The 24,873-nt window shown below is 37.6% G+C and overlaps 2 protein-coding genes across 2 annotated transcripts; both read right to left on the bottom strand.

Annotated features, from left to right (window-relative positions):
* Positions 1–1,900: 1,900 nt before the first annotated feature.
* LOC108641009 lies at positions 1,901–3,167 on the bottom strand. The gene is made up of 2 exons (XM_018080267.2): positions 2,211–3,167; positions 1,901–2,100 (listed from the first exon to the last, which is right to left on the bottom strand). The coding sequence occupies exons 1-2, from the start codon at positions 3,074–3,076 to the stop codon at positions 2,088–2,090; spliced, it is 879 nt and encodes a 292-aa protein (XP_017935756.1). The 5' UTR covers positions 3,077–3,167; the 3' UTR covers positions 1,901–2,087.
* A 1,853-nt stretch (positions 3,168–5,020) lies between these two features.
* On the bottom strand, positions 5,021–24,745 carry EPYC (epiphycan). The gene is made up of 6 exons (XM_018080258.2): positions 24,572–24,745; positions 12,110–12,263; positions 9,324–9,482; positions 8,369–8,571; positions 6,671–6,766; positions 5,021–5,191 (listed from the first exon to the last, which is right to left on the bottom strand). Exons 1-6 carry the CDS (start codon positions 24,737–24,739, stop codon positions 5,021–5,023), a joined length of 951 nt encoding a protein of 316 aa, XP_017935747.1. The 5' UTR covers positions 24,740–24,745.
* Between the last annotated feature and the right edge of the window lie 128 nt (positions 24,746–24,873).

Raw genomic sequence — 24,873 nt, 5'->3', positions numbered from 1 at the left:
GTCATAGGTATTTCATATCAATATATGTTACCAACACTGCCTTGGAGACAGTGTGTGCAAAATTTCTATTCTAGTTACACCACAAGGATTCAAAGAAGAGATTCTCAAAGTTTCTGAAGGTGGGGCTGATACTGTTCTCTCACCGTTTAACAGCTCAATGACTTAAATACTTAGGATGCAGGAGACGTGACTGTTGATTCTTCAGTGTGACCTTAATCTGTTTTCTTGACTCTATACAACTTCGTAGTACCATAAATTGCAAAATGGGGCACAGATAAAAATCCAAATCTCTTATCTTTTGAGACAAAATTCTGAACTAGTGTCTGCAAAGCTCTTAGCTTATATTTGGACACTGTTTGCATGCAATACCTAAAGTGAAACACTGATCAGCCTGATCTCTTGCCTCTAACACATAAGACAATTAAAAGGAAGGGAGAGCATGTTTGAAATGCTTGAGTAGAATAGAATAGAACAGAACAGAATGGAATATTTTCAGTGGAAGGGACCTGTAATGATCACTTAGTCCAACTGCGTGACCACTTCAGGGTTGACTAGAAGTTAAGGCATGTGGTTAAGAGTATTGTCCAAATGCCTCTTAAACATTGAAAGGCCTGGAGCATCGACTACCTCACTAGGAAGCCTCTTTTAGTGTTTGACTGCCCTCTTAGTAAAGAAATGCTTCCCATTGTCCAGACTAAGCCTCCCTGGCACAGATTTGAACTATTCCCATGCATTCTGTCACTGGACACCTGGGAAAAGAAACCAGACTCTCTTCATTTCCCCTCCTTGGGAAGCTGTAGAGAGCAATGAGACAGCATCTCAGCCTCCTTTTCTCTGAAACAAGCCCAAAGCCCTTAGTTGCTCCTTACAAGACGTGTCCTCCAGCCCTTTCATCAGCCTTGTTGTCCTCCTCTGGATGTATTCAAGGATCTTCACATCCTTCTCAAATTGTGGGGCTCAGGATAGCCCACAGTGCTCAAGGTGAGATAACAACACTGAGTAAAATGGGAAAATCCCCTCTTCTGCCCAGCTGGTCATGACATGTTTGATGCACCCCAGGATGCAGTTTGCTTCTGTAGTCTGGTCTGCCAGGGCCCACTGCTGACTTGTGTTAAGCTTGCTGATGACCAACACCCTCAGGTCCCTTCCTGTGGGGCTGCTTTCTAGTAACTCCTCTCTGAATTTATAGAGTCCAGCATTATGTTGTCCTAGTTGCAGAATCTTAAGCCAAGAGTTTTGATTATTGCTTTTCTCTTATGACGGTTAATAGACAAACATGATTTTTTCACCTTGAGATGGAAACACTACTATATTTGTGATAGTTTCCATGTCTATAGTTTCAGCCACCTTAAAAAGTGAAGGTAGGGCATATGAGCAAGCCTCCTTCTCTTCTCAATATTTGGTAAAAGGAAAATGAGCATTTATGACAAGTCAAGGTGAATGATCTGTGACCCAAATGGGATTTTTTTGTTCTTTTTCTTCTATTTTTGAGCTTCATTTATTTTGCTTACATGATACACAAATATACAGTTTAGCCATTGATAAACAGGGTGTAGTGTCTGTTTATATAAGAAAGTATATTTATCTAAGTACTCTTTCTTTTTTCTAATGTTCAAAAAAACATCCATTCTAATGTGTGCTGAAATATATGTTGGTTTCTTTCTTATTTTAGTCATCTAGTTAGGCCTTCTCTTTTCAGAATACCATAGCAATATACCTAAAAATGTTCCTGAACGGGACATATGTACCTGAGAGGAACAGAGAGTCTCTAAAGTCTCTGGGGTAGTGACCACTGGGTTGTGACCACTTTGGCATATTTCTTTTTCTCGTTCTTATTCTGCCAGGCCTCTCTTAGTGTATGTGAATCATTAGACAGTAGCCAGCAAGGTTAGAAGTGCATATATATATTTATTTAGGAAGCTGAATTTTAAGAGATTCCTTGCTCTTAATAGCTGATGATTTTATGAGACAGACACTTTCCTTGTGCTGCCACTCCAGTTTAGGTTTTACAGTAGATATCGTCTTGGCACTTGCAATCTTGATGGGCAGGCTATGTGCTCTCCTTTTCCTCTTCTGTTCATGTGCCTTCAACCTATTGGGCTGTGGAAGGAAAAGAGGTCATGAGAGGGAAATCCTTACCTGCAGTGCTGCAGTTATCCCTTCCTCCAGACATCACCACTGCCTCTTCCTTACTGTCTCCCTGCACGTACTCGTGCTGGTCCATGATGTACTGGCTGGTGTTGTGGGGTGTGCACATCCCTGGTGGGCGGTGTCCTGCCACGTTCATGGGGCGGAGGCGTGCTCTTGCCTCTCGCCAGGTTGCTGCTGGCACACGCAAGGTTGGGACCCAGCAGCGCTTCTTCGCATTCCAGAACAGGACTCCCTTTTGACCACTGCTGCTCTGCCCACCTGCCTGGTCTTGGTGGCTGGGCTCGGTGCACTGTAGTTGTTGTTGCTGTTTCCAATTCCTCCTCCGGCTGTGACTCCACCAGTGTGCCTTCTCAGGCCGCTTCCACTGTGGCCTATGCACAGGAACCCTGTGCTGGCCACCCTGGCTCCCACAGCCATTTGAGGAAGATGCACATGGGTCCTGCTCCATGAGGTCCTTCTCTCTCTCCTGTTGCCCTTGTTCATTGTCTCTGTTAACGTGCATTCTGCCCCTGAGCTTCCATTGCTCCTGTCGTCTTGTGCCCCTGCCAGCCCTGTTGCTACACAGGAGCATGATTAGCATGTCGTCTGCCTGCACTTGCTGCCACTGTCTTTGCCTCTTGCCCCTGCCCTCACCTCGCCATGCCTTCTTGTGCTGCCCAGGAGTGACGGCAGCCAGTGGCATGGCACTTCTGGGGGGACTGTGCTGGGGGTAGTCTTCCCTTCGGCTGAGGCCTGGCCCTGCAGCGCTGGCAGTGCCCCTGGCTCCATATGGGGTGTTTAGCTTGGAGGCTTGTGAGGGAGCCTTGTGTCTTGCCCTCCCCATACTGACACCCTGCTGTCCCAGAGAGGCTCTTCTCATGGGGACAGAGTGACAGATTGCCTTCCCACCCTGCCTGGAGGAGCCAGTGGCCCGTGGCAGCAACATGGCGGTGTAACAAGGACACCAGCTATCGGTCAGCAGGGGGCTCCCTCCCGGGTGGGGCCCTGCAGGCCCTAGGCCAGGCCTCGCTTTAACGATTGCCAGACCTGATTCCTGCTTCCCTCAGAACACCTTGTGGGACGGAGGGAAAGCTGTCCTGGTCACCTGGAGGAGAAGGATGCAGAGGGACTAAGTAGCTGTCCCAAGCTGGCACAGAAAGTCAGCACCTTCAAAAAGCTTTTGCTGCTCTCCTGACTCAAAATCTTGAATTCAGCCCTTTATGTCAACTGTTGAAATGAATTCCTGCCTTTTTAGTGTGGAAGGTGTAAAGATAGATAGCAGGCCTATCTCAGAATTAATTTTCTATACATAGTATATTTACATAACACCAGATGTTATTTGTAGCATTCCTCTTGTTGGCTTTTTGTAGTACAGAATGAAAACTAATAAATTACAGAATCATAGAGTGGTTTAGGTTGGAAGGGACCTTAAAGATCACGTAGTTCCAATCCTACTGTAGGAACACCTTCCCCTAGACCAGGTTGCTCAAAAGGCCCACCAAAACTGACCTTGAACACTTCCAGGGATGGGAATAAATAAATAAATAAATAAATTTGTCTTCTGTGATAAGATAAAAGGCTTTACAGAAGACAGCTAGGCTGAAGGGTTCAAGACAAGCATGTCCTCATTCTGACCACACAAATAAGGGTGGGATTTTTGTGTCTGTGCTTGTCTCTGGAAGTTTTCACAGCCTGTATTAACTGGGAATGTGGGTATTTATTATTTAGGCTCCCTCTCCATACACTGATACTGTCAGATCAGGCTTATCATTTCATAGTAAATGATGCATATCCACATTTAGACCAGAATCTCTGTCTCTCTTTTGCTAAGAGATATCATTGAGAATCCTGAATTTTCATACTTAATGATTAGAGCATCTTTATAGTATCATGACCTGAGACATAAATTGTACTGATGGCATTTATAGTCTTCTTATTTAAATACAAAAGGACAAAAAAAGTAGAATATTTTAAAAAAGAAACATTTTTTAAAATTTTCTATGTTGATTAAAAAAAAAAAAAAGAACAAAACAAACAATAAAGCAGAAGCAAACCCAAATCCAAACAAACAATTCTCCCTCCCAACCAAAACCAAAAAAATCAACATAATGTTCCCTTGGTTTTATCTTGAAAGAGTTTTCCATTCCTTCAGCTTTCATTAGAGAGAAAAGGGAAAAAAAATTTCATAGGATTAAGTTTAACAAACAAATAAAAACAACTCACATTTACCCTTAGTGTTAGGCTTTGGTATGATACCAGGTGTCACTATTTATCAACACACGATGGCAGTAGTGGTCCATAAAATGATTAACTGAGGCTGTACATTAGTAAGGAGTCTTTCTGCTGTGCCTTTTGCAGCCGGATGTGCCTATCTCGTGTTGGCCTTTTTAGTCATCAGCACGCTTGTAACAAACGTGGGTAGAGCCCTCCCCAAATCTTCGTTCGCGAAGCCCAACCATGATGATGGTGATGATGACGTTAGTAAAACAAAATCTGTCCTAGGCCTTTTTTTCTAGAGACAACTACATTTAATTGTGTACACAAATTTTATTTTTATTTCTTTATTTACCAGGTAATAGTTAAACTTTAATATATAAAATTATTTAATTTTAGAATTCATCCATAATTCAGCATAAAAATTGGCATTTACATTGTTTTTGTAGTAAAATATTTGCCTTGATATTGGTAAATAACTTGCAGTTGGGTAAATAATGGATTTTTCTTCTAGCATTTAATAATCTTCTTTGTATCATAATAATTAATTTAAATATTAACAGAAATATTTCCCAAATTAATGAGATTTGAAAAAATCATCTTAGTTTAGCAGCAAGTTAATGATTTGTCTTTTGAGATTCTGATAGCATATGACAGTATAGGCTGCTGTCAAAGCTCAGATGAGGTTACCAACGGGCAAACGGGGTAGACACATATATGCATAAGGTGTTTTGCTCAAGTTGATGGGATTACCATCCAGTCTGATGTCTTCAAGAGCCCTACGTACATAAGTAAAATCTCTCATTTTGCAGAAAGTATCTTCATGCATCTCTTGAATATTGTTGTTCTAAAAGAGAAAAAAAAGAAGCTATCAAAATAGTTGCCTAAAAGTAATTTTTAACTCTTTGAAGAACCATTTATGGAAGTATTTTTGGTGTCTAGAGAGATACTTACTTGAACTCAATGACCCAGATTGTGGCAGCAAGTCATCAACAAAGAAATCTTCCAAATGGGGAAAATTTCTTGGCCAATACAAGGCTTCAAAACTAGGTAACTCATACCATGTAGCAGAGACAGGCTTTGCAGGAGAGGCCTGGTAGAAGTATAAAGATTTTCCTTTCTAGATTATATTGAAGAGACTTATTAAGACAAATTGGAACCAGCATAAGCCAGTCCAAAAATCACAGAAACAGAATTATCATCCTGATGCTTGATGTGCTTGCAAAGGCACAAATTAGAAATTTGATCTGTGACAAATTTCTTTCCTACAGGCCCTCTCACATTAGTTTACCTCATATCTGTATATATACTGGGAAAATTGAATGCTTTAGGTTTTATTCTTTTGATTTAAATTCCTCTCATATGCCTTACATTCACTGATCTTTTGTTCTTGAAGAGAACTATTTTCAACAATGAATTGCTAGAATGCAATATTATCAGGAAATTGGGACTAAAAGGTTCATCTCCTAAAATAAGGACTGTCTGAAAGTTCTTCTTCTCTTCATTCCTTTGCTAGACAGAAATTAGTGTGGAAAAAGTACAGCTCACTAACTTTTGTCTGTAGCACATATCGCTGAATATTTAATTTACAGGCACAAACAGGTGAAAAAAAAGATCAGCTAACAGGTAGAGAGTTTCTATAGATTTACTTATTGAAAGATAGGGCTTCAATTATATGTGGTGCATTAGTTTCCTTATTAAAAGGGTTTTTTCTGTATTATGTAACATCTGATAATCCAAACCGTGCATTGATACAATAGGAGATAAAGGGAAAGAAGCAGAGCTGGAAAAGGTAAAAAGGAAGAATTCAGAAAGAAAGTGCTAGATAAAAGAATTGCAGAAGGGTGATGGATGGGATCTTCCAACATAGTCAAATGGAAACATTTGGCTGAAAATGTTGACTGGGAATTACCTTTATTAAGAATGAAATACACTGAGTATAGATACAATAAATATGTAAAATTACTTCCTCTGTGTGTCTGAAAGTATTCCCTTTGGAAGATTTGTATAAGCAGTGTGAGGGATTTCTGTCATTTAAATCTCTTAGACTAATGATGGTCTTGACAGCTGTGAACATAATTTTGACTTGTACTAATAATAAGTCTAGAATTTAATGTTTGAAAAATATTGTATTACAAATTCTAAAAACTAATGCTTAGCTGAGCTAAATTTTACTTGTTTGAAAGACCGCATTCACTGATTAGTTTTATGTTTTCCGTATCTTGTTTAGTTAAGTAAGAACACTTCCGGATAAACAGAAGAAACAGTACATAGCAATAATTGCCTTTCCAGTTTCACTATTTGAGCCACTACTTTTGTAGCCTACCTGAAGATGAAGAGCTTGGAGGCTTTCAGGGAGCGGCAAGGGAATATGATCCAAGTTATTGTCAGTGATGTAAAGATGCTGCAGTTCATTCAGATCCTAGAGGATGAAGGAAAAAGGTAGGGGGAAATGACTGACATGTTTGAAAATCTCTAGCAACTAAGTTTGAAATCTATCACTGCAATGAGCATGGCTGGATAGTAACACATTTTGTTTTAACATGATACGGGTGAAAAGGCATAAATTCAAAGATAGTAATGAATTTAATTTGCACATGCTGAGAATGTTTCTGTTAAGAATTGGGTGTCTGGATTAAAATGAAGGGGGAAAATGTTTCTGAAATATCTATAGACAATTATTAGAAATGTAATTTCAATGATTACGTTTTGAAGGGATAATATTGCCTTTTATGCTCATTATATAGAAGGGCTTCTTGTTCTGTCTGCTTTCTTTTGTGACAAGCTTACTCAATTTTGCAAAAGTGTTTTGGTGTTGAAGCAAACAAAAACTGCAAAAGAAATTCCTGAGCTAAATATACATTTCTCATTCCACTTCAAAAGGTAAATAATATTCTCCCTTGACTTAGTGGATGAACAAGTGGCAGGCACCATAGCTAGGCTGCTCACAATCATCTTTGAAAGAAGAGGTACCTGAGGACTGGAGGTAAGCCAGTGCTACCCTCATCTTCAAAAAGGGCAAGAAGGAGAATCTGGAGAATTACCAGCCAATCCGCCTCACCTCAAGCCCTGGAGATGTGATGGACCACCTCATTCTAGAGGCCATCTCTATCCACATGGATGATGAGGAGGTGATCAGGAGTAGTCAGCATGGATTCCCTAAAGGTAAATCATGCTTAACCAACCTGATTACCTTCTAAAATGAAACAACTACCAGGATAGATGAGGGGAGAGCACTGGATAATGTATACCTTGACTTCAGTAAGTCTTTCGACATTGTCTCTCACAACATACCCATAGGCAAACTTAGGAAGTATGGACTGGATGAGTGGATAGGGAGGTGGATTGATAACTGACTGAATGGCAGATCTCAAAGGGTCATAATCAATAGCATAGGGTCTAGTGGAAGGCCTGCCTAACTTATTCATCAATGACTTGGATGGAGGAGCAGATACCTTCTCAGCAAGTTCATTGACAACAAAAATCTGGAAAGGGTGACCATCACCCCAGAGTGCTGGGCAGTCATTCACAAGGACCTCAACAGGCTGGAGAGATGGGCAGAGAGGAACCACTTGAAATTCAGCAAAGGCAAGTGCAGGGTCCTGTACATGGTGAAGAATAACCCCACACACCAGCACAGGCTGGGGGACAACTTGCTGGAAAGCAGCTCTGTGAAAAAGGAACTGGGGGTCCTGGTGGACAACAAGCTGTCCATGAGCCAACAGTGTGCCCCTGTGGCCAAACAGGCCAATGGTATTGTTGGGTACCTGAGGAAAAGCATTGCAAGCAGGTCAAAGTAGGTCATCCTGCCCTCTACTCAGCCCTAGTGTGGCCACATCTGGAGTGCTACATCCAGTTCTGGACTCCTCAGTACCAGAGAGACATGGAGCTTCTGGAGCGGGTCCAGTGGAGTGTTACAAAGACGATTAAGAGACTGGAGCATCACTCTTATGAGGACAGGCTGCTCTTCTGACCACATCCTGGAGACAGGAAAAAACGATTTTCCCTTTCAATCCAGACTTACTTTAAATGCCTCATTACGTATTCCTTTGTGACCAAGCCTGTTCTTACTGACATCAAGGAATGTTAAGGTAGATGGTAACTCAGGGAGTTGCCTTATCCTGTTGTCACGGAGCACCAGCTCCTGAAGTTGGAGCAATCTTCGGAAGGCATCCTTGTGAATATCCGATATAAAGTTTGCAGTCAAATCAATTCTTTTTAAGTTGTCTGACAGAGAAATAAGATACAAGAAGCATGTAAGAATGTATTTCCTGAAATTTCAGAAAAAGAAAAAAGCAAATGGGTCATTTAAATTACATGTGAAGTGTCTTGAATCATATTCATTCCTGGCCCACTATGTGACAGTGTTCTCAGTATATAATGCAATAATACATATTTGAACAGTTCTCCTAAGGAGGGCAACCTGTGTCTCCTTCTCATCCTGTTTCGAACTTCCTGTGCATACTTTATATATTTTGCAGTGAAAGACTTCAAAGTTAACAGTTTCAAGGTTTCTGTGTGCTCTGGAAATCTTTTAAATTACTATATTTTGAAAAAAATAACACTTAAAGAGAAATAAACATATTCTCTACTGCCTTGTTCCACGTTTCTTTATTTTAACATTTTCCTATATGTAAGATAGTTGTACACTCAAACATTTTTCTAATTAAAAAAAAACCAAACAAAATTAAATTGAACATTTGGGGTTTTTTTCCTACCTATCTAAAGATGATTGTAGTAACAGCAAAACAACTGATGACCATTGCTATTTCTAAAAATTTAAAAATTTGACAGAGAATCTGTGTCTAAAGTATTGACCTTTATGCTCCAAAGTGGCAAACTGCTTTTCTGTGTGTGCATTTGTGTGTAAAATTCTACCATCATCAAACATTATAGAAAACCTATCACTGTGTTTTAGATTAGCATAAGCCAGAAATAGTAGAAATTAAAGCTAGTTGCAGCAATACTACTGTCCATACTTAAGTTAGCAAAGTCATTTCTGCTGATCTTCCTGATTCTGTTGTAGCGTGAATAGAAATATGTGGTTTTCTTAGGCAATGGTGGAACAGCATCAAGCTCACGATCATCACAGTAGACTGTAGTTCCTAAGCATGTACACAAAAGGCAAGTGGGAAGACCTGTGAAGGAATTTAAAAGAAAACAGCTTGTTAAAAAGGAAATGTACAAAAATGATATGTAAATTACGGCAATGAAATGCTCACCTAAACACACAACAATTAGATTTTGTCTATAGTAAAGTTCACTCCCTTTATGTTTTGATCACCACATCATATAATTGCAAGAATGAAGTGATTAAATTCTTAAAATTTATTTTTGTAATTATACCTAGAAGAAAAATTAACTTGTTCTAATACAGTGTTTCTCAGACTATAACCATACAATGTTTGGTGACAGCAACCAGTCAAAGGTCAGTTTCCCCCTAAGCTGGCAAGTGTGTACTTCCCTCTAGACAGAGGACTCAGAGCTAACAAGTGAAACTTGTTATGATTCCTGTTTTGTTCTCTAAATAGCACTTCTGAATATTTTGTAAGGAAATTAGTATTTTCCTGCAGAGCTATGGAGAAGAACCTCAGTTTCCTTTGCATGTTGTTTAATTATGTTTTCTGATTCAGAAATTCAGTCATGAAATATCTCTCTAGCAGTCTGAGTTAAGGGAACTTGGAGACCCTGTTAACAAAATATTTGGTTACCACCACGAGTTTGTGAAAATGAAAAATGGAGCCATTTCACCTCAATCACAACGCTGCATGAATACTATGAATTCAGAAGTTTCTTTTGATGGTACTATTCAAATTTTGTGAGACCTGTGAGACTCAGTTTTTGATACATCTTTTCTTTGATTATGGTTATAAAACAGCGTATCTGTTTATCAGCTTTTAATCCCACAGAAATACTTTTCTGTTTCATGTTTTCCCCTCCTTGTAGCAGATGGCTGGTTATTTGTTGTGTTTACTTACAGAATAGTAGCATAATTCATGAGTATGAAAATGTTTCTCTTGTGTGTTAGTTTTTTCTCTGGATCAGTTGTGGCTACATGACAGATGTGCCTTCTTAATCCATATTAATTACCAATAGCTGATTGAGGTGCCTCTTCAGGCAAGATTAAAGAATGAATAACCAGAGTACTCTTTTATTTGAGAATCTCTACTTGGACATCCAGGAATAACATTTATGGAGAGATAAGACTCTTTTCATGCTTTCCCTAACTTTCTCCACAGGACAGCTTACATTGGCTACAAGGAGCAAGCCTGACACAGGGAAAAAAAATAAATTATCACATGTTGAAATATTCCAGCAAATCTCGGCCTAAATGAATGTAGAGTTAAGGATGGTTGACATTTTTTCATAATATTGTAACATAGTACAGGAAAAGGGTTTCCTCTTCTGTCCTATTTTTGATCTTGGAGGAGTGGTATTTGTCACCTATGGATGGTGCAACTGAAAAAGAACAGAAGGAGGGGAAGGATTCAAAAAGACATCAAAAAGAAAAATGAACTTGGCTTGGTGTTCCTGAGCCTTGTAGTCTTCTATTCAGTATCAGGCCAATAACAGCAACAACATCTGACAGGAAAATATGTTGCTGAAAAAAAAGAAAGACACAAAAGCAATCTGGTTTGACATGTTACAGCCTTGAGCCTCCCATGTGTGTCTATAGTTAAAACACTAGCTGGTTTGCATCCAGTGCTTGAAAATGTTGACACATACAGAATTCATCCTATATAATATTTACATGACATTTTGTAACATCCTGTAGTTTTCAAAATTGAAAAAAAAAGTGGGCTTTTTTTTATTTTTCTGAAATCTCCTGGGAAATTCTCATTCAATTGTTATTTGTTTTGACCTCACTGAATTTTTTGCCTGTTCAAGGCTTACTTGTAATATGTATAAAAATAAGACTATGAATTATTAACTCCACTGAACACACAATTTTGGAAATATGAACTCTGGGGTTTTGGTTTGGGGTTTTTTTGCAGTTTGTTTGTCTGTTTGTTTTATAATTTCATTTTTCTTCTATTGCACTCAACTGCAGTGTTAGGCATAGTAAAAAGTGGGATTTTCCTGTCTTTGTATGTTGATCACCATACAACACAAAGATCCATCACAGCAATGGACAGCTTAGTGGGCTTCAGCTACAAGAGTTTAGAGGACCTTCTGACAGATGCCAGTTATTAGCATTGCAAAGTTTGTGTGGGAGAAGGACAGATTACGTTTTGCAATTTTAATTCCCCTGAAAGATGTATGAAGTTCTTATTTTATTATACATAGTCAGAAGAAATGAAAATCATTTTCACCCCAAATTTCTAAATAGTTCCCTTTCCTTAAGTTTAACAGTTTCTAGTTTTTACAGCAAAAAAATCTTCAACATTTTAATTAAACATTGTATGACCATATTTATAAAAAACATGTAAAAATCATCATAAAACAAAGATAGTTGATAATGACATTGAAATCTAAGACAGAAAACCAAGTACTGGTAGAATTTGCTAACCATCAGCCAATTTTTAAGTTGTAAATTCTCTTTGACAGAGTTGTTTTCATAGTGAAATAGTATGGAAACGTTTTGACTAGGCACTATAAGACTTAGAGCATTCAAGATAGGCATGTTATATCTTTCTTCAGTAAGAGAAGTACAGAAATTATGAACTTCCTCTTCAGTAAAAAAGGTAGACATTCATAAGCAAATAAAGTGTGTTTACTCAAAATCAAAGCTACAAACAAAAACTCATTGCTCTTTCTTACTAACCATCTTGAGTTTGGAGTCCAAGAACCCCAGATCCCTGTGCTGAAGACCCATCAATTAATTTTGGTGTTGATGCTTCGTCCTCAGTTTCTTCAGTCAATGGTGCAGAAGAATAAATCTCTTGAATTATAGGAGGTAATGCTGTCCCAATCTTGGCCTAGAAAAAATGAAGAGAAAATGTTAGTATTTACTTCCACTGGCAACTGTTTCTCTTCCGGTTATCCATATTCTCCCACTAGAGGTCACATATTTTCTGAGATTTAGTGCTTGAGCTGCATTCTATTCAGCAGCTTTAATGAATTCTGATTATGTATAAACAATTCATGAAAATCCAACATACTTATTTACTTTTTATCTCAGTGTTTGGAATGTTTTTTTTATGCACATACGCATATACTTCATTAGTGAGAATATAGTGAAAATATATACTAACAAAATTATTTTTCCACACTTAAAGATAGATTTGTGATAAAAACTGATATATTTTATGTGACAAGTGAAAATTTGCTGTGAAACATCAAAAAGATGCAAGTCATTTATCATAAAATTGTAAATTGTACCAGTATGAATCTAAATCTGATATAGCTGTGCAGGCTCTCTTTTAAGAACACTAACATGCTTTAAAAATCTTATTATTGAAGATTTTTCCACTCTGACTTCTCATGCTACTTTTAATATGTTGGCAGTGGTTTTGTCACTTTTTTTTTCTAAATCTGAATACCAAAAGGCTCTATCGAGTTTCAGTCATCATTAGATGTATTATGTGGTATGAAAAATTAAATATATATAAAAATATTAGATAAAATCTTAATTTAAAAAAACCTACAAAAGTTGTAAGATCCTTGCATGGAACTACAAATCTTTTTTTTTGTCCCAAACTCAAAATAATTAGTTAAACCAGTAAATTTTGTCGTTCTGTTGACTTTCCTATGTGAAAAATTCAGGATAAAAATTAAGATATAACAATTTTCTTGCATCACATCACTTCTCATAAAAAGACTATTGCAGATTTGCCAGGCTTGTTGCAAAGGGGCCTATGTGTGCAAAGAGACAGAATCACCCAGACATCGAGAACCCACTCTAGTTGTGTGACCTTTGCAAGTTGCTTTACCTCTGTATCTTTATTTCCCCATGTGTAATAATATTGTTTGACCATGCCAGGGCCTCTTTTGAAAATCCACTTTATTCTTTAAATACAAGACAATGAATTAGTGTCCTTATAGGGCTTTGTACTGTTTAAAATTTAGGTAATATATCTACCCCTGTGGGTGCTGCACCCCTGCACTTTGCTTAACACTCCTTACCTTTTTCTAAGGCATGACCAAATACAGGAATCTTGTCACAGTATCATTATCCCAAGTGAGAAGGCACCAAAGCTTAAAATTCTGCTTCAATAAAGATTTTCCTCCACTGTAGCTTTCTAAGACAACACCACCATAAAAATATTGAATCCTGAGTCTTTCAGCTAACCAAGCATCTCCCTTTTTGAGAACATCCTGCATCTACTGTGGGATTTGCTGTGTCCATGGAGAACAAGTTGTTGAAATCAATTACAGTACGGTTTTTAATTCTAATTTTAAATGATAGGTAAAAAGTAATTGTATCCAAACTGGCCAAGTGGTTAGGATTTTTTAAATTGTATTTTCTATGTCAACTATACAAATTAAAGGAACTAACACATCTGAGATCTGTGTCCCAAGCACAAGCAAAGCTTTTGCTGTATTCTGATCCCTATTTGAATCTCCTTGTATGTGTATATATACCTCAGATGTGACCATCAGGTCAAGGAGGTGATGCTGTCCCTCTTTCATGAGACCCCACCTGGAGTACTGCATCCAGCTCTGGGGTCCCCAGCACAGGATATGGGCCTGTGGGAGTAAGTCCAGAGAAGGGCCAAGAAGATGAATACAGGCTGAGAGAGTTAGAGTTATTCTGCTTGGAGAAGAGAAGGTTCCGCCAAGATCTTGTAGCAGCTTTCCGGTATCTAAAGGGGGCTTACAAAGAAGCTGGAGAGAGGCTTTATACAAGGACATGTGGTGACAGGACAAGGGGGAATGGCTTGAAGCTGAATGTTTTAGATATTATGAAGAAATTCTTTATTGTGAGGGTGGTGAGGTGATGGAAATGGTTGCCCAGAGAAGTTGTGGATGCCCCATCCCTGGAAGAGTTCAAGGCCAGGTTGGGTGGGGCTTTGAGCCACCTGGTCTAGTGAAAGGTGTCCCTGACAATGGGATCCTTCGAACTCCCTTTCAACACAAACCATTCTATGATCTGTGAAAGTTTTTGGAAGAAAACACTTTATACTTCATAATAGACTCACTGGATCTTGCAGTGTAGCTATATATTCATTACAAGCAGTATTAAACATTATGATCATGGTCTGCCTGAGAACATCCAAACAACTACCTAAAATAGAATTTTTTGCACAGGAACAATTTGGTTTAAGTTATATAATGGCCATAGTTTCAAATATTTTCCATCAACGAGTTTCACTGAAGACAGAGAATTTTGAACCTCACAGGCTCAGATTTTGACTAAACACAATTCAGGTTCTCTTATATTCTTTAGTTGTATTCCAATACACCACAAATAGTATTACTAGTTAGAGTTCTGGATAAAAATGCCCTGATACAGTTCAAGGGTCATAACTTTGCAAAATGCAAGGTGATCAAGTGAGCAAAATGACCTTCAGATGAACTATGACTGCGTAACTTGAGTTGATGTAAGTAAGAGTAAGGATGCATCTTGTTTCGTGCAGATAAATACACAGTGTTCCCATCTGTAGCACTGACAGTAGACAGCTTAACCAGGAATGGACTTGGGGACAAATCAAAAGAAGACTTTAGGAACAAAGGAAATAGGACAGCTGTTCTCTGAATGGAGGAAGTCCGGAGGGAGAGAGATGCATTCCAGGCTTTTATTGACCCAGGTTAGTACTGCACTACAGTTCTTGCGTATGGTGTCTACTTCACCAGTTTTGTGGAAATCAGATAATTGTCCCTCTCCTGAACTTTGGAATAAAATCTGGAGATTTTGAGACCTGTTATTGGCTTTATATTCAGCTTTTGTGGCAGTTCTACCAAAAATAATATTTTGGAGAAGAGTATTTTCAAGATAGAGTTTGTAAATAGGCTTCAGACCATAGATAATTTTCACTTCTTATGGGATTTGGGTTATCTACTGCCATCTCTCTGAATATTTGTGGGTATACTTTATGGAACTTACTATTTTGGGATTTGTGATTTACTTTATACTTTCTGAGGTGTTCTTTGTTGATTAATCACTGTAGCTGTTGGGTACCAAAGCAGAGGTATTAAATCCTAGTATTTCTGTATCTAGACTGTTATCTCTCTCTTACTGTAGGATGTTATCTGGTTTTGCAGATGCACAGTTGAAAGTCTACCAGTAGTTTCCTTGCCATTGAACTAAGTCTGGGTTCTAGGGAAATTTTTCCAAGTAGTTAGTATTATCTATTCAGTCTCCTGCAGCAGTTGTGACAGTTATAAAAAAATAAAAATTATTGCAGTTAACTTAATGATGTTGTCATTTTTATACTGGTAACAGAGTAGGAGTTCACTGATATGTGTATTACATACCAGCCCCAGAGCATGAGAAGTATTCTCTTGCTATTTACATATCTTGGACTTGAACCAGTAACCTAAAGGTAAAAGTCTGTTTCCCATTATTGGTTATCTGATCCATGCAGCTTTCTATCTTTTAAAATCTTGATAAATCATGCAAGACTGTAACAAGACAAAGATGTCTCTTGGACTGCACACTGTACAGAATGATTCCTCATCTTCCAGATGTTTGTTTATTTTTGGCAACATGCACTTTAGTAAAAAAAATTGAAACAGAAATGATTAAGTATCACTTAATGGCATTATTTTCCATAGGGGTTTTGGAGGGAGTTCAGCTGAGGGGGGTGGAGTTGTATTTCCTTTGCTACTTCAAGTAATATTCTTTATGAAAAATCACAAAGCAGGAAGAACTTTGTTGAGAAATACAATGAAGTATCTTTCTCTTTGACAGTAGTTGCAAGTCTTCAAATAATAATCAGCCTTTCAAGACAGATTTGATACAGAGCACAAGAAAAAAATGAAAGAGTATGATATCACCTGTCTTTAGCCCTCTAACTGTGTGGTTAATAGTTACCCTATTCTGTCTTTGGAATCAGTCAAGAGTCTTGGATAATACCAGTGCAGAATATTAGCTACAGAGCATGCCAAACAAGAATGATATCTTTCTAAGTTTGCATGGAGTATCTATTTTTTCCCCATCTTATATTTATCCAATGTGACTCCAGTTTCAAATGAAATGCTTAGTGTGAATGGCCAATTTAGAGGCACTTTCAGACCCAGAAGTTCTGAAAGTCAAGAACACAGAAATCAGAATGTATCAGTGGGCAATAAAATGCAATTGGTAAAAGCCAACTCCCAGCTTGCCATCCATAGGCTGAACAATAAGTCTGTGCTATCATCCTTTCACAGACAGTACAGAATGAGATAAAACTTCTGAAAAGCAGCTCCAGTTTCTGGCCACAGATGCTCCTTTTAGGGTGAGGCCTTTAGGTATCTGTCTCTCACCACTGACTGTAAAGAAGACGAGGCAAATGAAAGGTCAGAAATGGCTCAAGAGTCTGAGCTGTGGGGGAAAAGAAAAGTAATATGAAAGAATACCAGTAGGCTAGGAGTCAGCAGGACTGGAACAGAACAGAAATGTAGATAAGAGTAACCTACACCTTTAGGATCAAAGTTGATGTATTACCTGTGAGAAGTTTAAATCCACAGGAGAATCTGAAGTGTATACTGTTTCAGACTTTCTTTTACTGCAAAAAATACACTTGAAAACACAAATAAAAATTCAAAACTTAAAAAGAAGCATGAACTTGAAGGGACAGTTGTTTCACACACTGACCCATTAAAAGGAACTAGTTTCCCCCACAGCTATTCTAAAGCTACCAAAAGCTTACAAGCATATATCTAATTATGGTAGAGGTTATTCATAGAATCACAAAGTGGTTTGGGTTGGAAGGGACCATAAAGACCATATCGTTCCAACCTCCCTGCCTATGTTTTCTTTTGCAAAAGTGGCTTATACTTGCTTGAATATGGCATTTAAAGAGTTTTTTTCTCCTATTGTTCTATCTTAAAGAGAAATAGATCTGCTAGCCACTGTATGCTAATGCAATAATTACTTATACTGTAAATTACACAGCTCAGATAAATTGTCATTTTTTCATTACAGAGCTACATAAATAAGTTGTGTGCAGAAATTAGTGCAATAAAACTCAGTGAGATCTTGAGGAAGGTGATAGTTGGTTATAAAATTTCTAATTATACTGATTTTATCTACTCACACTCTTTCTCTCATGCTAGGTTGCTGTCCATTGCCTCCTTTTACTCAACAGGAATATGATTTCCTGATGGCTCATGTGGAAAGAAATGGTATATATTGTATTCTACAACCTATGTCCTGTCTGCTGGTAGGAGGATGAATAGTCTTCACTGAGAAGTTATCTGTGCTGCAATGTTATCAGGGTGCAGGAACTTTGATTTTCACATAAACAACACATTCCTCAGTTTTACTCCTGGAAACAGTGTTCTGGAAGTGGTGCAGTCGAGTACAGTATCCTTTGCTACAAATGCAGACCATTCTTTCAACCCTTTCATCCTTCCAATTTTTTTAATTTACCTTGTTGTTTCTGCTGGGTCTTACACACACATACATGCATAAATTTCCATTCATACTTCAGTCAGACCAACCTTAATATTTAAGTTTCAGGGGTCTGGAGTTGTAGCCCAGTTCTCTAGGACTGTGGTTTCTCCCTTGGAAAATATAGGTAGATTATAAGGTTTTTCTAAAGAGTCTTAGAAAAATAAAGTCTTTTTAGCACCTTGACCTTAGAATATCCTACAGCTTCTTGTTTCAAAACAAGTGTATTTATGTCATGTCTGATTTTAGCTGAGTAAAAAATTTGTGCTGCACTGCATTGCATTGTTTTATTTACTAATTCTGTTTTCAGAAAATGAAGAAAAACTCAAAGGCTCCTTCCAGCACTGCATTTGAAAGTGCAGATTTTATTTCTAACATTCTACTTTGAGGGATACGTAATATCCAAGTTAGATTTTTTTTTTTTTTGTAGGACATAAATTTAATTAAAAACTGGTTTACTCATTTCAGTTCAGGTGAAACAGAAGTGCTGGTTCTCCACATATCCAAGCAAGAGGGCTGAGATGCAAGTTGCTACCTAGAGGAGGCTGGTCCCCCAAAGACCCTTGTTCCAGATGTCCTAATCATCAGGTGGGACCCAAAGGGAAGTTTGGATGAGATGTTGAAACAAAACTGGAATACATCTAAAGAGGCAAAACTCATGACATGAGAGGAAAACAAGACATAGGAAATGTTATTTTGTAGCTGAATATGAAAGTAACTGAGACCCACGACTTTTTCCAAACAATTATTAATGTTCCATGCATTAGATAATCACTAACTGTGAACAAAGATAGAAATTACTCAGAGCAGAACCATAGCACTTCTGCCTTTGATCATGCTCTGGATTGTGTTTTGATTGGCTCTAAATTTATTCTTATCTTAAATGATTTTTAAAGGGAACAGAAATGCATGATATTTAACTTCAGTGTTCAAAAAATATAGCCATGGGTACAATTTAAGAATCTGTGATAATTTTCTAAAATATCTGTATCTTTGTTTCATACCCCACATCAGTAGAAGCAGCCACAAACCTGGAAGTCTGGGGGGAAAAGAAAAAAGAGTTTAAGGGACCAGGGAAATCAAAGTAGCAAGCATCTACTGTAAAAGGTGTATGTAAGCTCACTGGAGTTCAGCTGCCTCCTCTTTCACAGGTTTTTCAAACACTGTGGTAGTTATTCCTAAGCAGTGAGCTCCAGATGGGCCAATTCAGGTGGTTTTGAACCAGGGTAACTACTTACAGAATCTCATCCAGTCTGAGGCAAGAGAAAAGATGTAGTTACTCTGTTATTATGCTTGGTATCAATTTTAGTTTCTCAAGAATGTCTTAGCCAGTACACTTAGCCTTTAAAACATTTCAGATAACTAAGTGGGTTGTACTGGAATTTAGGGATTAACTGCTGTTTCAAAGTCTTCTTCTTGTCTTATGGTATTTACTTTTGCTATATGACAAAGTAGTTAAAACATCACTCAGATACTTCATGATGACTTTTTAATTCACAGAAATGTTCACCTTTTGTGAAGACATCTGTACAGAAGCAAATGGAATCAGTTATGAACCAAATTCAGAATTCAGTGAATATGCAGAGCTGTAGTCAAAGCCTGTCTGAAAAAGTAGAACATTTTCTTTTTGGGGATAAAGCTTCAAATCATAAATTTAATTCTCTTACCAACCATGTAGCTATCTGACTTCTACATTACTCATACCAATTAATAAGTATTTTAAAAATGTATATGACATGTTCTGCAAAGTCATTGTATATCCACCTTGAAGTCTCTTATTCAATTGGATACCTGTCACAAAGACAGAAACAGCAGTGTAAGCCTCTCTCAACTCTGTAGAATGGCAGGAGGGAATTCTTGAATGTATGTGTTATAGCAACAGCAGATATGGTTTATGTGTACCTGCACACACATATGAGTGACTGTGTGTGTGTAGATGAAGTTTTGAGCTTTGTGCAGGCACCCGAATTTCCTATTGTCACTTTGATTCAAATTCAACAAGGTAATGCAGCATCAAATATTAGCCTTTCACAGTGCTTCTTTCTGATTATTTTGTGGATCATACTTTACAGCTCACCTCTTTTGTGTACACAGACCGACTGTATTTAACTCCCTTGTTTTGCTGCTTATTCAGTGCTAGGATAACCACTGTTAAGTGCTCCTTTGCTTCTCAGCCTCACTGGTAACCTATCTTAGCAACGAAAATATTTTTCTGATGCTCCTATATTTTCATTTATTTTTCTAACTTAGCTTTTCCTACCTGGAGGAAAATGGACTGATTATGTTTAACAGGTACTGTAATAAAATTTCAATGTCATTTTGTTAAACATTACTAGCTGATATATGTGAGAATCTCTCTCCACAATTTGTTTTTCTCAGTTTCCAAACAAAGTTTTAGTTTCAAAGAGGAAAAAAGTGAGAAACTTACACAAGAATGCATTTGAAAGTCTGGTTTGATTGTATCCATTTTGAAGATGTAAATCTGTCTTTGTATATGTTTGCAGAGTAGTGGGGACAATGGAGACCCAGTCTTGACTGGAGCCTCTAGACCCTATCATGATATAAATAATAATTGAAAATACTAATGAATATACTATGAAGAAAAGGGAAGATACAGCAGCTCAAGTTTATACTGCTGTTACTGTAAGTTTCAGAAGAGAAGTCAAACACAAAGCTTGTACACTTACAGTGACATTTCTTTGCAGTATCTTTCTCCTTCAGAACCCTGGAATTAATTCCTTGGAAACTGACTTTTCTTTTACATTGCCTTTTTATAGTCACTATCTGTGAAAGAGTTTATACTGCTCTCTGTAATGTCTCTATGCACATTTTATTTCTGAGTGATATATTACTTAAGGTTTTTCCAGTAACAATTTCCCTTTGGATGCAAAGCTTTGGCTGCATCTTCCATGTCTCACTAACTGGCAATCTTGAAAACCACAGAATTTATAACCCAAATTTGACCCACCCAACACATGACAATGCAGAGCTTTAACTGAAGATTCAGTGCAATTCTCACGAGTTATTCCCAGCTATAGTTACTTTCCCCATGCAAAATATTTGCATTATAAAATGTACTCCATGTATACATTGTTAAGTACCTTTTTCAACACTTAAAGTGATCCTAAAATCTATGAGAAAAATACACTTCAAGTGGAAAAATATCAACAGTCATTATCTAGTTAAAATGTTTTCAGAAAAGTGTTCATAAGCCAATGAAGTCTATGTGTATATACCTGCATACACACTTCACAAGAAAAAATACTTCCAGAGTATGAGAAGTCACAAAGTCATGAACTTGGAATTAGTCACTCTTGATTAACTATATTAAGATGAAATTTTGGTACTAAGTGTGAGACAGGTGCCTAGGGTTCATCGAAAGTTACTTGAGGTAGATAGGTTTATGGGGTCAGGCTGGGATGGACTTAGTTTTCCCCATGGCATCCCTCATAGTGCTGTGTTTTGTGTTGGTATCTACAAAGGTGTTGATAACACACCAGTGTTTTGGCTACTGGTGGGGAGTGCTGGCACAGCACCAAGGCTGTCTCTCCAACATTACTCCCTCACCAGTAGGCATGGGGTGGTTAAGATCTCAGGAGGGGACACAACCAGGACAGCTGACCCAAGCTGAGCAGAGGGATGTTCCAGTGGCATCTACTCAGCAATAAAAGGTAAGAGAAAGGAGGCAGTGATGGTAGGGGGGCAGCTTTATTATTAAGGTGTTTGTCTTCAGGAGTAACCACTATGCATACTCAAGCCCTGCTTCCCTGGAAGTGTTTGGGCATCACCTATTGATGGGAAGCAGAGAATAAATATTTTTTTTTTCCTTTGCTTCTGCATGCAACTTTTACTTTTCTTCATTAAACTGCTTATACATCAGATCATGAGTTTTTAATCTTAATTTCTTCCCCTGTCTCTCTGAGAAAGGGGAGTAAGAAAGCATCTTGATGGTCATCTGGCAGCCAACCAAGGTCAACTCCCCTCAGTAGATATCCCAAGAGAATGATTCATACTTGTCTTGGAGGATGGTTGTGGGATGCAAAGAATAATTTTATCCAGGTACAGTGAGTGGGAAAAATCCCTCCCTTATTACCTCTAGGTCTTTCCTCATTTTGGTGATACACATTGAATGAGTGATTATAGTACCTAATGGGTAATATTCTGGAAAGGACATACTACATGGAAAGGATATACTGCATAGGTGCTTTAGCTTAACTCTTTAAGTTGCACATATGCTTTAATTCACATTAAAATTAACAGGGACAGCACACCGAATGCATCTGAAGTCCTAGAACCAGCTGGTGTCCTGACCTGCTGAAAATCAGTTGGACACACAACCTGGGTAAAGTTTGAATTTTGTCAATGACTCTAAAAATGTGATAAACAGAATGATTTCTATTTGCACTTAACTGAATTTTAAAATCTTAAATTGAAGAAACAGAAAATGCTGGTTTTGTTTTTTTTCTCCACTATTTAAGAAGTCTAAAGACATGATTCAAAGCTCTCTAAAAGGAAATACAGGCCTTAAACAGCTACTGTACAGAGGCTAGGTCTATTGAAGGCTTGTTGTTTGTCTGTATCTCTTTGGTATTGCTCATTTGTAAGCTATGCATAATAAAAACTAACCTGTGACCTTGCATAAATACTGGGTTTTACATATAGACCCATTGTGTATTTCACATCTTTATGAAAACAAGATTGTAGGCAGGAAAATCATAACCATGATCAAGAAATCAAATATATTCTGTTTAAAACTTGAGTAACATCAATAACATTCAGTGACTAAAATATAGCTTGCAAGACTGACATGCACTATCAAGTAGTGCACTGACATGTCTATAAAAGCTGCTTGATTTCTACAGCACTGACCACTCATCTCTCCTGGGATATGGGGAATTGTGAATGTTTAGGTTTCTCTTGGGTGGTACATGGTATGAGGAATGCAAGCCAAAACCAACCCCAACTGGCTAAACATTTAGGAAAAAAAGGTTCTCACAGGGAAGTCCATCCATATGCATAGTAAAATTCTGTTCGACTGCTATGATAGATGACCTTCACCTGATGAATTTTAAGAAGGCTGACTGAAGAGCTCAGTAATGGGAGATAATCCTCCACTGGAAAAGAAGCTTACCAGACAATATGAACAGTCTTTCTGGGCTCTGCTTATTCCATACTTACTTAAAAAAAGCAACCTGTGATGATACCTCTTGTATTTTTTCCTGTTGGAAAGGATCATCCTGAATTTCCTTTCAGTTGGAAAAAAAAACACAGAAACCTTGCCTTGTCTCTATACTTAATTCAGAAACTTGGAAAAGGGCACCTCATGTTTTGGTGTCCTAGGACCACACAGAGAGAACACATCACAGGAGAATCCCGCCTACCATTCAATGCATAACTTAGAAATCTACTGTTTGAATGAGAAAAACCTCAGTGGTGAGGTGTATGCACATTTCTGGGAAGGAAGCTGTTTCTGTAGGAATGATAAAGACTTCATTTTTAAGAGAAAAAAGAGACAGAATCTGTGATTTCTTAGTCGATGTGAAATAGAGAGGGCACAGCAACTAAAATTGGTGGGGACTTCATCAAGGACGAGAGCTCAAGCACATAAGGAAATAAAGAGCTTTGAATCTGTGTGGCACAAAGAAAGAAAGCCAAAGGCAAAGTAATTTCTTTACAGCAAAGTTTTTCTCAGTCCTTCTTAGATTGAAAATTTATTTCCTACAAACTGTAAAGTTCTGATTTCGTGCAAACTTTGAGATTATTTTTATCTCTTCAGTTCTCCAGTTTTGGGATATATTTATTCCTAAATTGTCTCTGTCCTTTGATTTCAAATCTGCTATCCAATTTCAGTCTCACATTGATGAAAGACTAGCTCCTGTCCCTCCTGCTGTAATTATGAATATTTCAAAGGAATGCATTTTTATGAATTATGTATTATTATGTGAAAAAGTACTAAAAATGTATAAAAATAAAAACTCCATATTATTATTTAAATATTATATTTTTCACTCAACTCCTATGGCACTCAATCCTGAATCACAGAGTGCATATATTACCTTCAGGGAAGTTGTGTCCATGTCTAATCAGCAGTGAGAATAAAACTAATGTAGCCTTTTAGTAATTGTAGAGATATAAAGGAGCGTAGGAGAGGAAGGAAGCACTGAAGTCAACAAGTGGAGTCCCTTGCTTGTACAGGCAACACATCTTAACTCATACTATAAAAGAATTTCAAGTGTTTTTCTTTAGTAATTTTTCTTACTTTCCTGTTTTTAAATTCAAGTACTTTCCCTTTCTTTTTTCTTCCTTCTGCTCACTTTCCTAAGGGAAATAGAAAACATTAGCATTTATAGACTAAAATACTTGTACTGAGTGTATCTATTACAATAAGAAATAACCTAAGAAAATAGCATTTTACTACCTCATTTAATGGAAAATGCTGGATGTCCTGTCTCAGATAGATAAATCACAACAACAATCTTGAACAGAATTTTTGGCAAAGCATGGAGACCTGAGGAAAGCATGATGCCTTTCACCTTCTCTCAAGGATTACCACAAAAAAATCACCAAAAAAGATCAGGATATATTTTGGCTGTGTTTGAAGATTAGGAGAAAAAGTGAATGAACTGAAAAAGCAGTAGAAACCACATGAGTAGATTTGTGTGATAAATGTTTTCATGGTGAGAAAAAACTGATCAATTGCCACTGCATTTGTGCACTTTGGAAAGACAGAATAAATGAGGTTCTAATTACCTTTACTTGGTCAAACTGCTTGTTTTCATCATAGACAAATGGGTGAGGCAGCTCTTCAAGTGGTATGTCATAGAACTCAGAATCATAAGTTATTGTATCAGTGATAGGTGCAGCTCCAACAGACTCAAAAATAAAGAATCCCAGAAAAATATTTATAAAGGTCTGCATTCTGGTTTTTTTCTGAAAGAGAAGAAAACGGACAGATTATAGGTAATCTGGTATTCGTAAGAAATCCATGAAAATTTAATGTCACAAATACAGTGCTTATATATATAACACAATATTTCTGATGAATAACTCAT

Source organism: Manacus vitellinus, unplaced genomic scaffold (assembly GCF_001715985.3).
Source record: "Manacus vitellinus isolate BGI_N305 unplaced genomic scaffold, ASM171598v3 scaffold_5_pilon, whole genome shotgun sequence".
Lineage (NCBI taxonomy): Eukaryota > Metazoa > Chordata > Aves > Passeriformes > Pipridae > Manacus > Manacus vitellinus.
The sequence above is the reverse complement of the archived record's forward strand: the minus strand, read 5'-3'. Positions and strand labels throughout refer to the sequence as shown.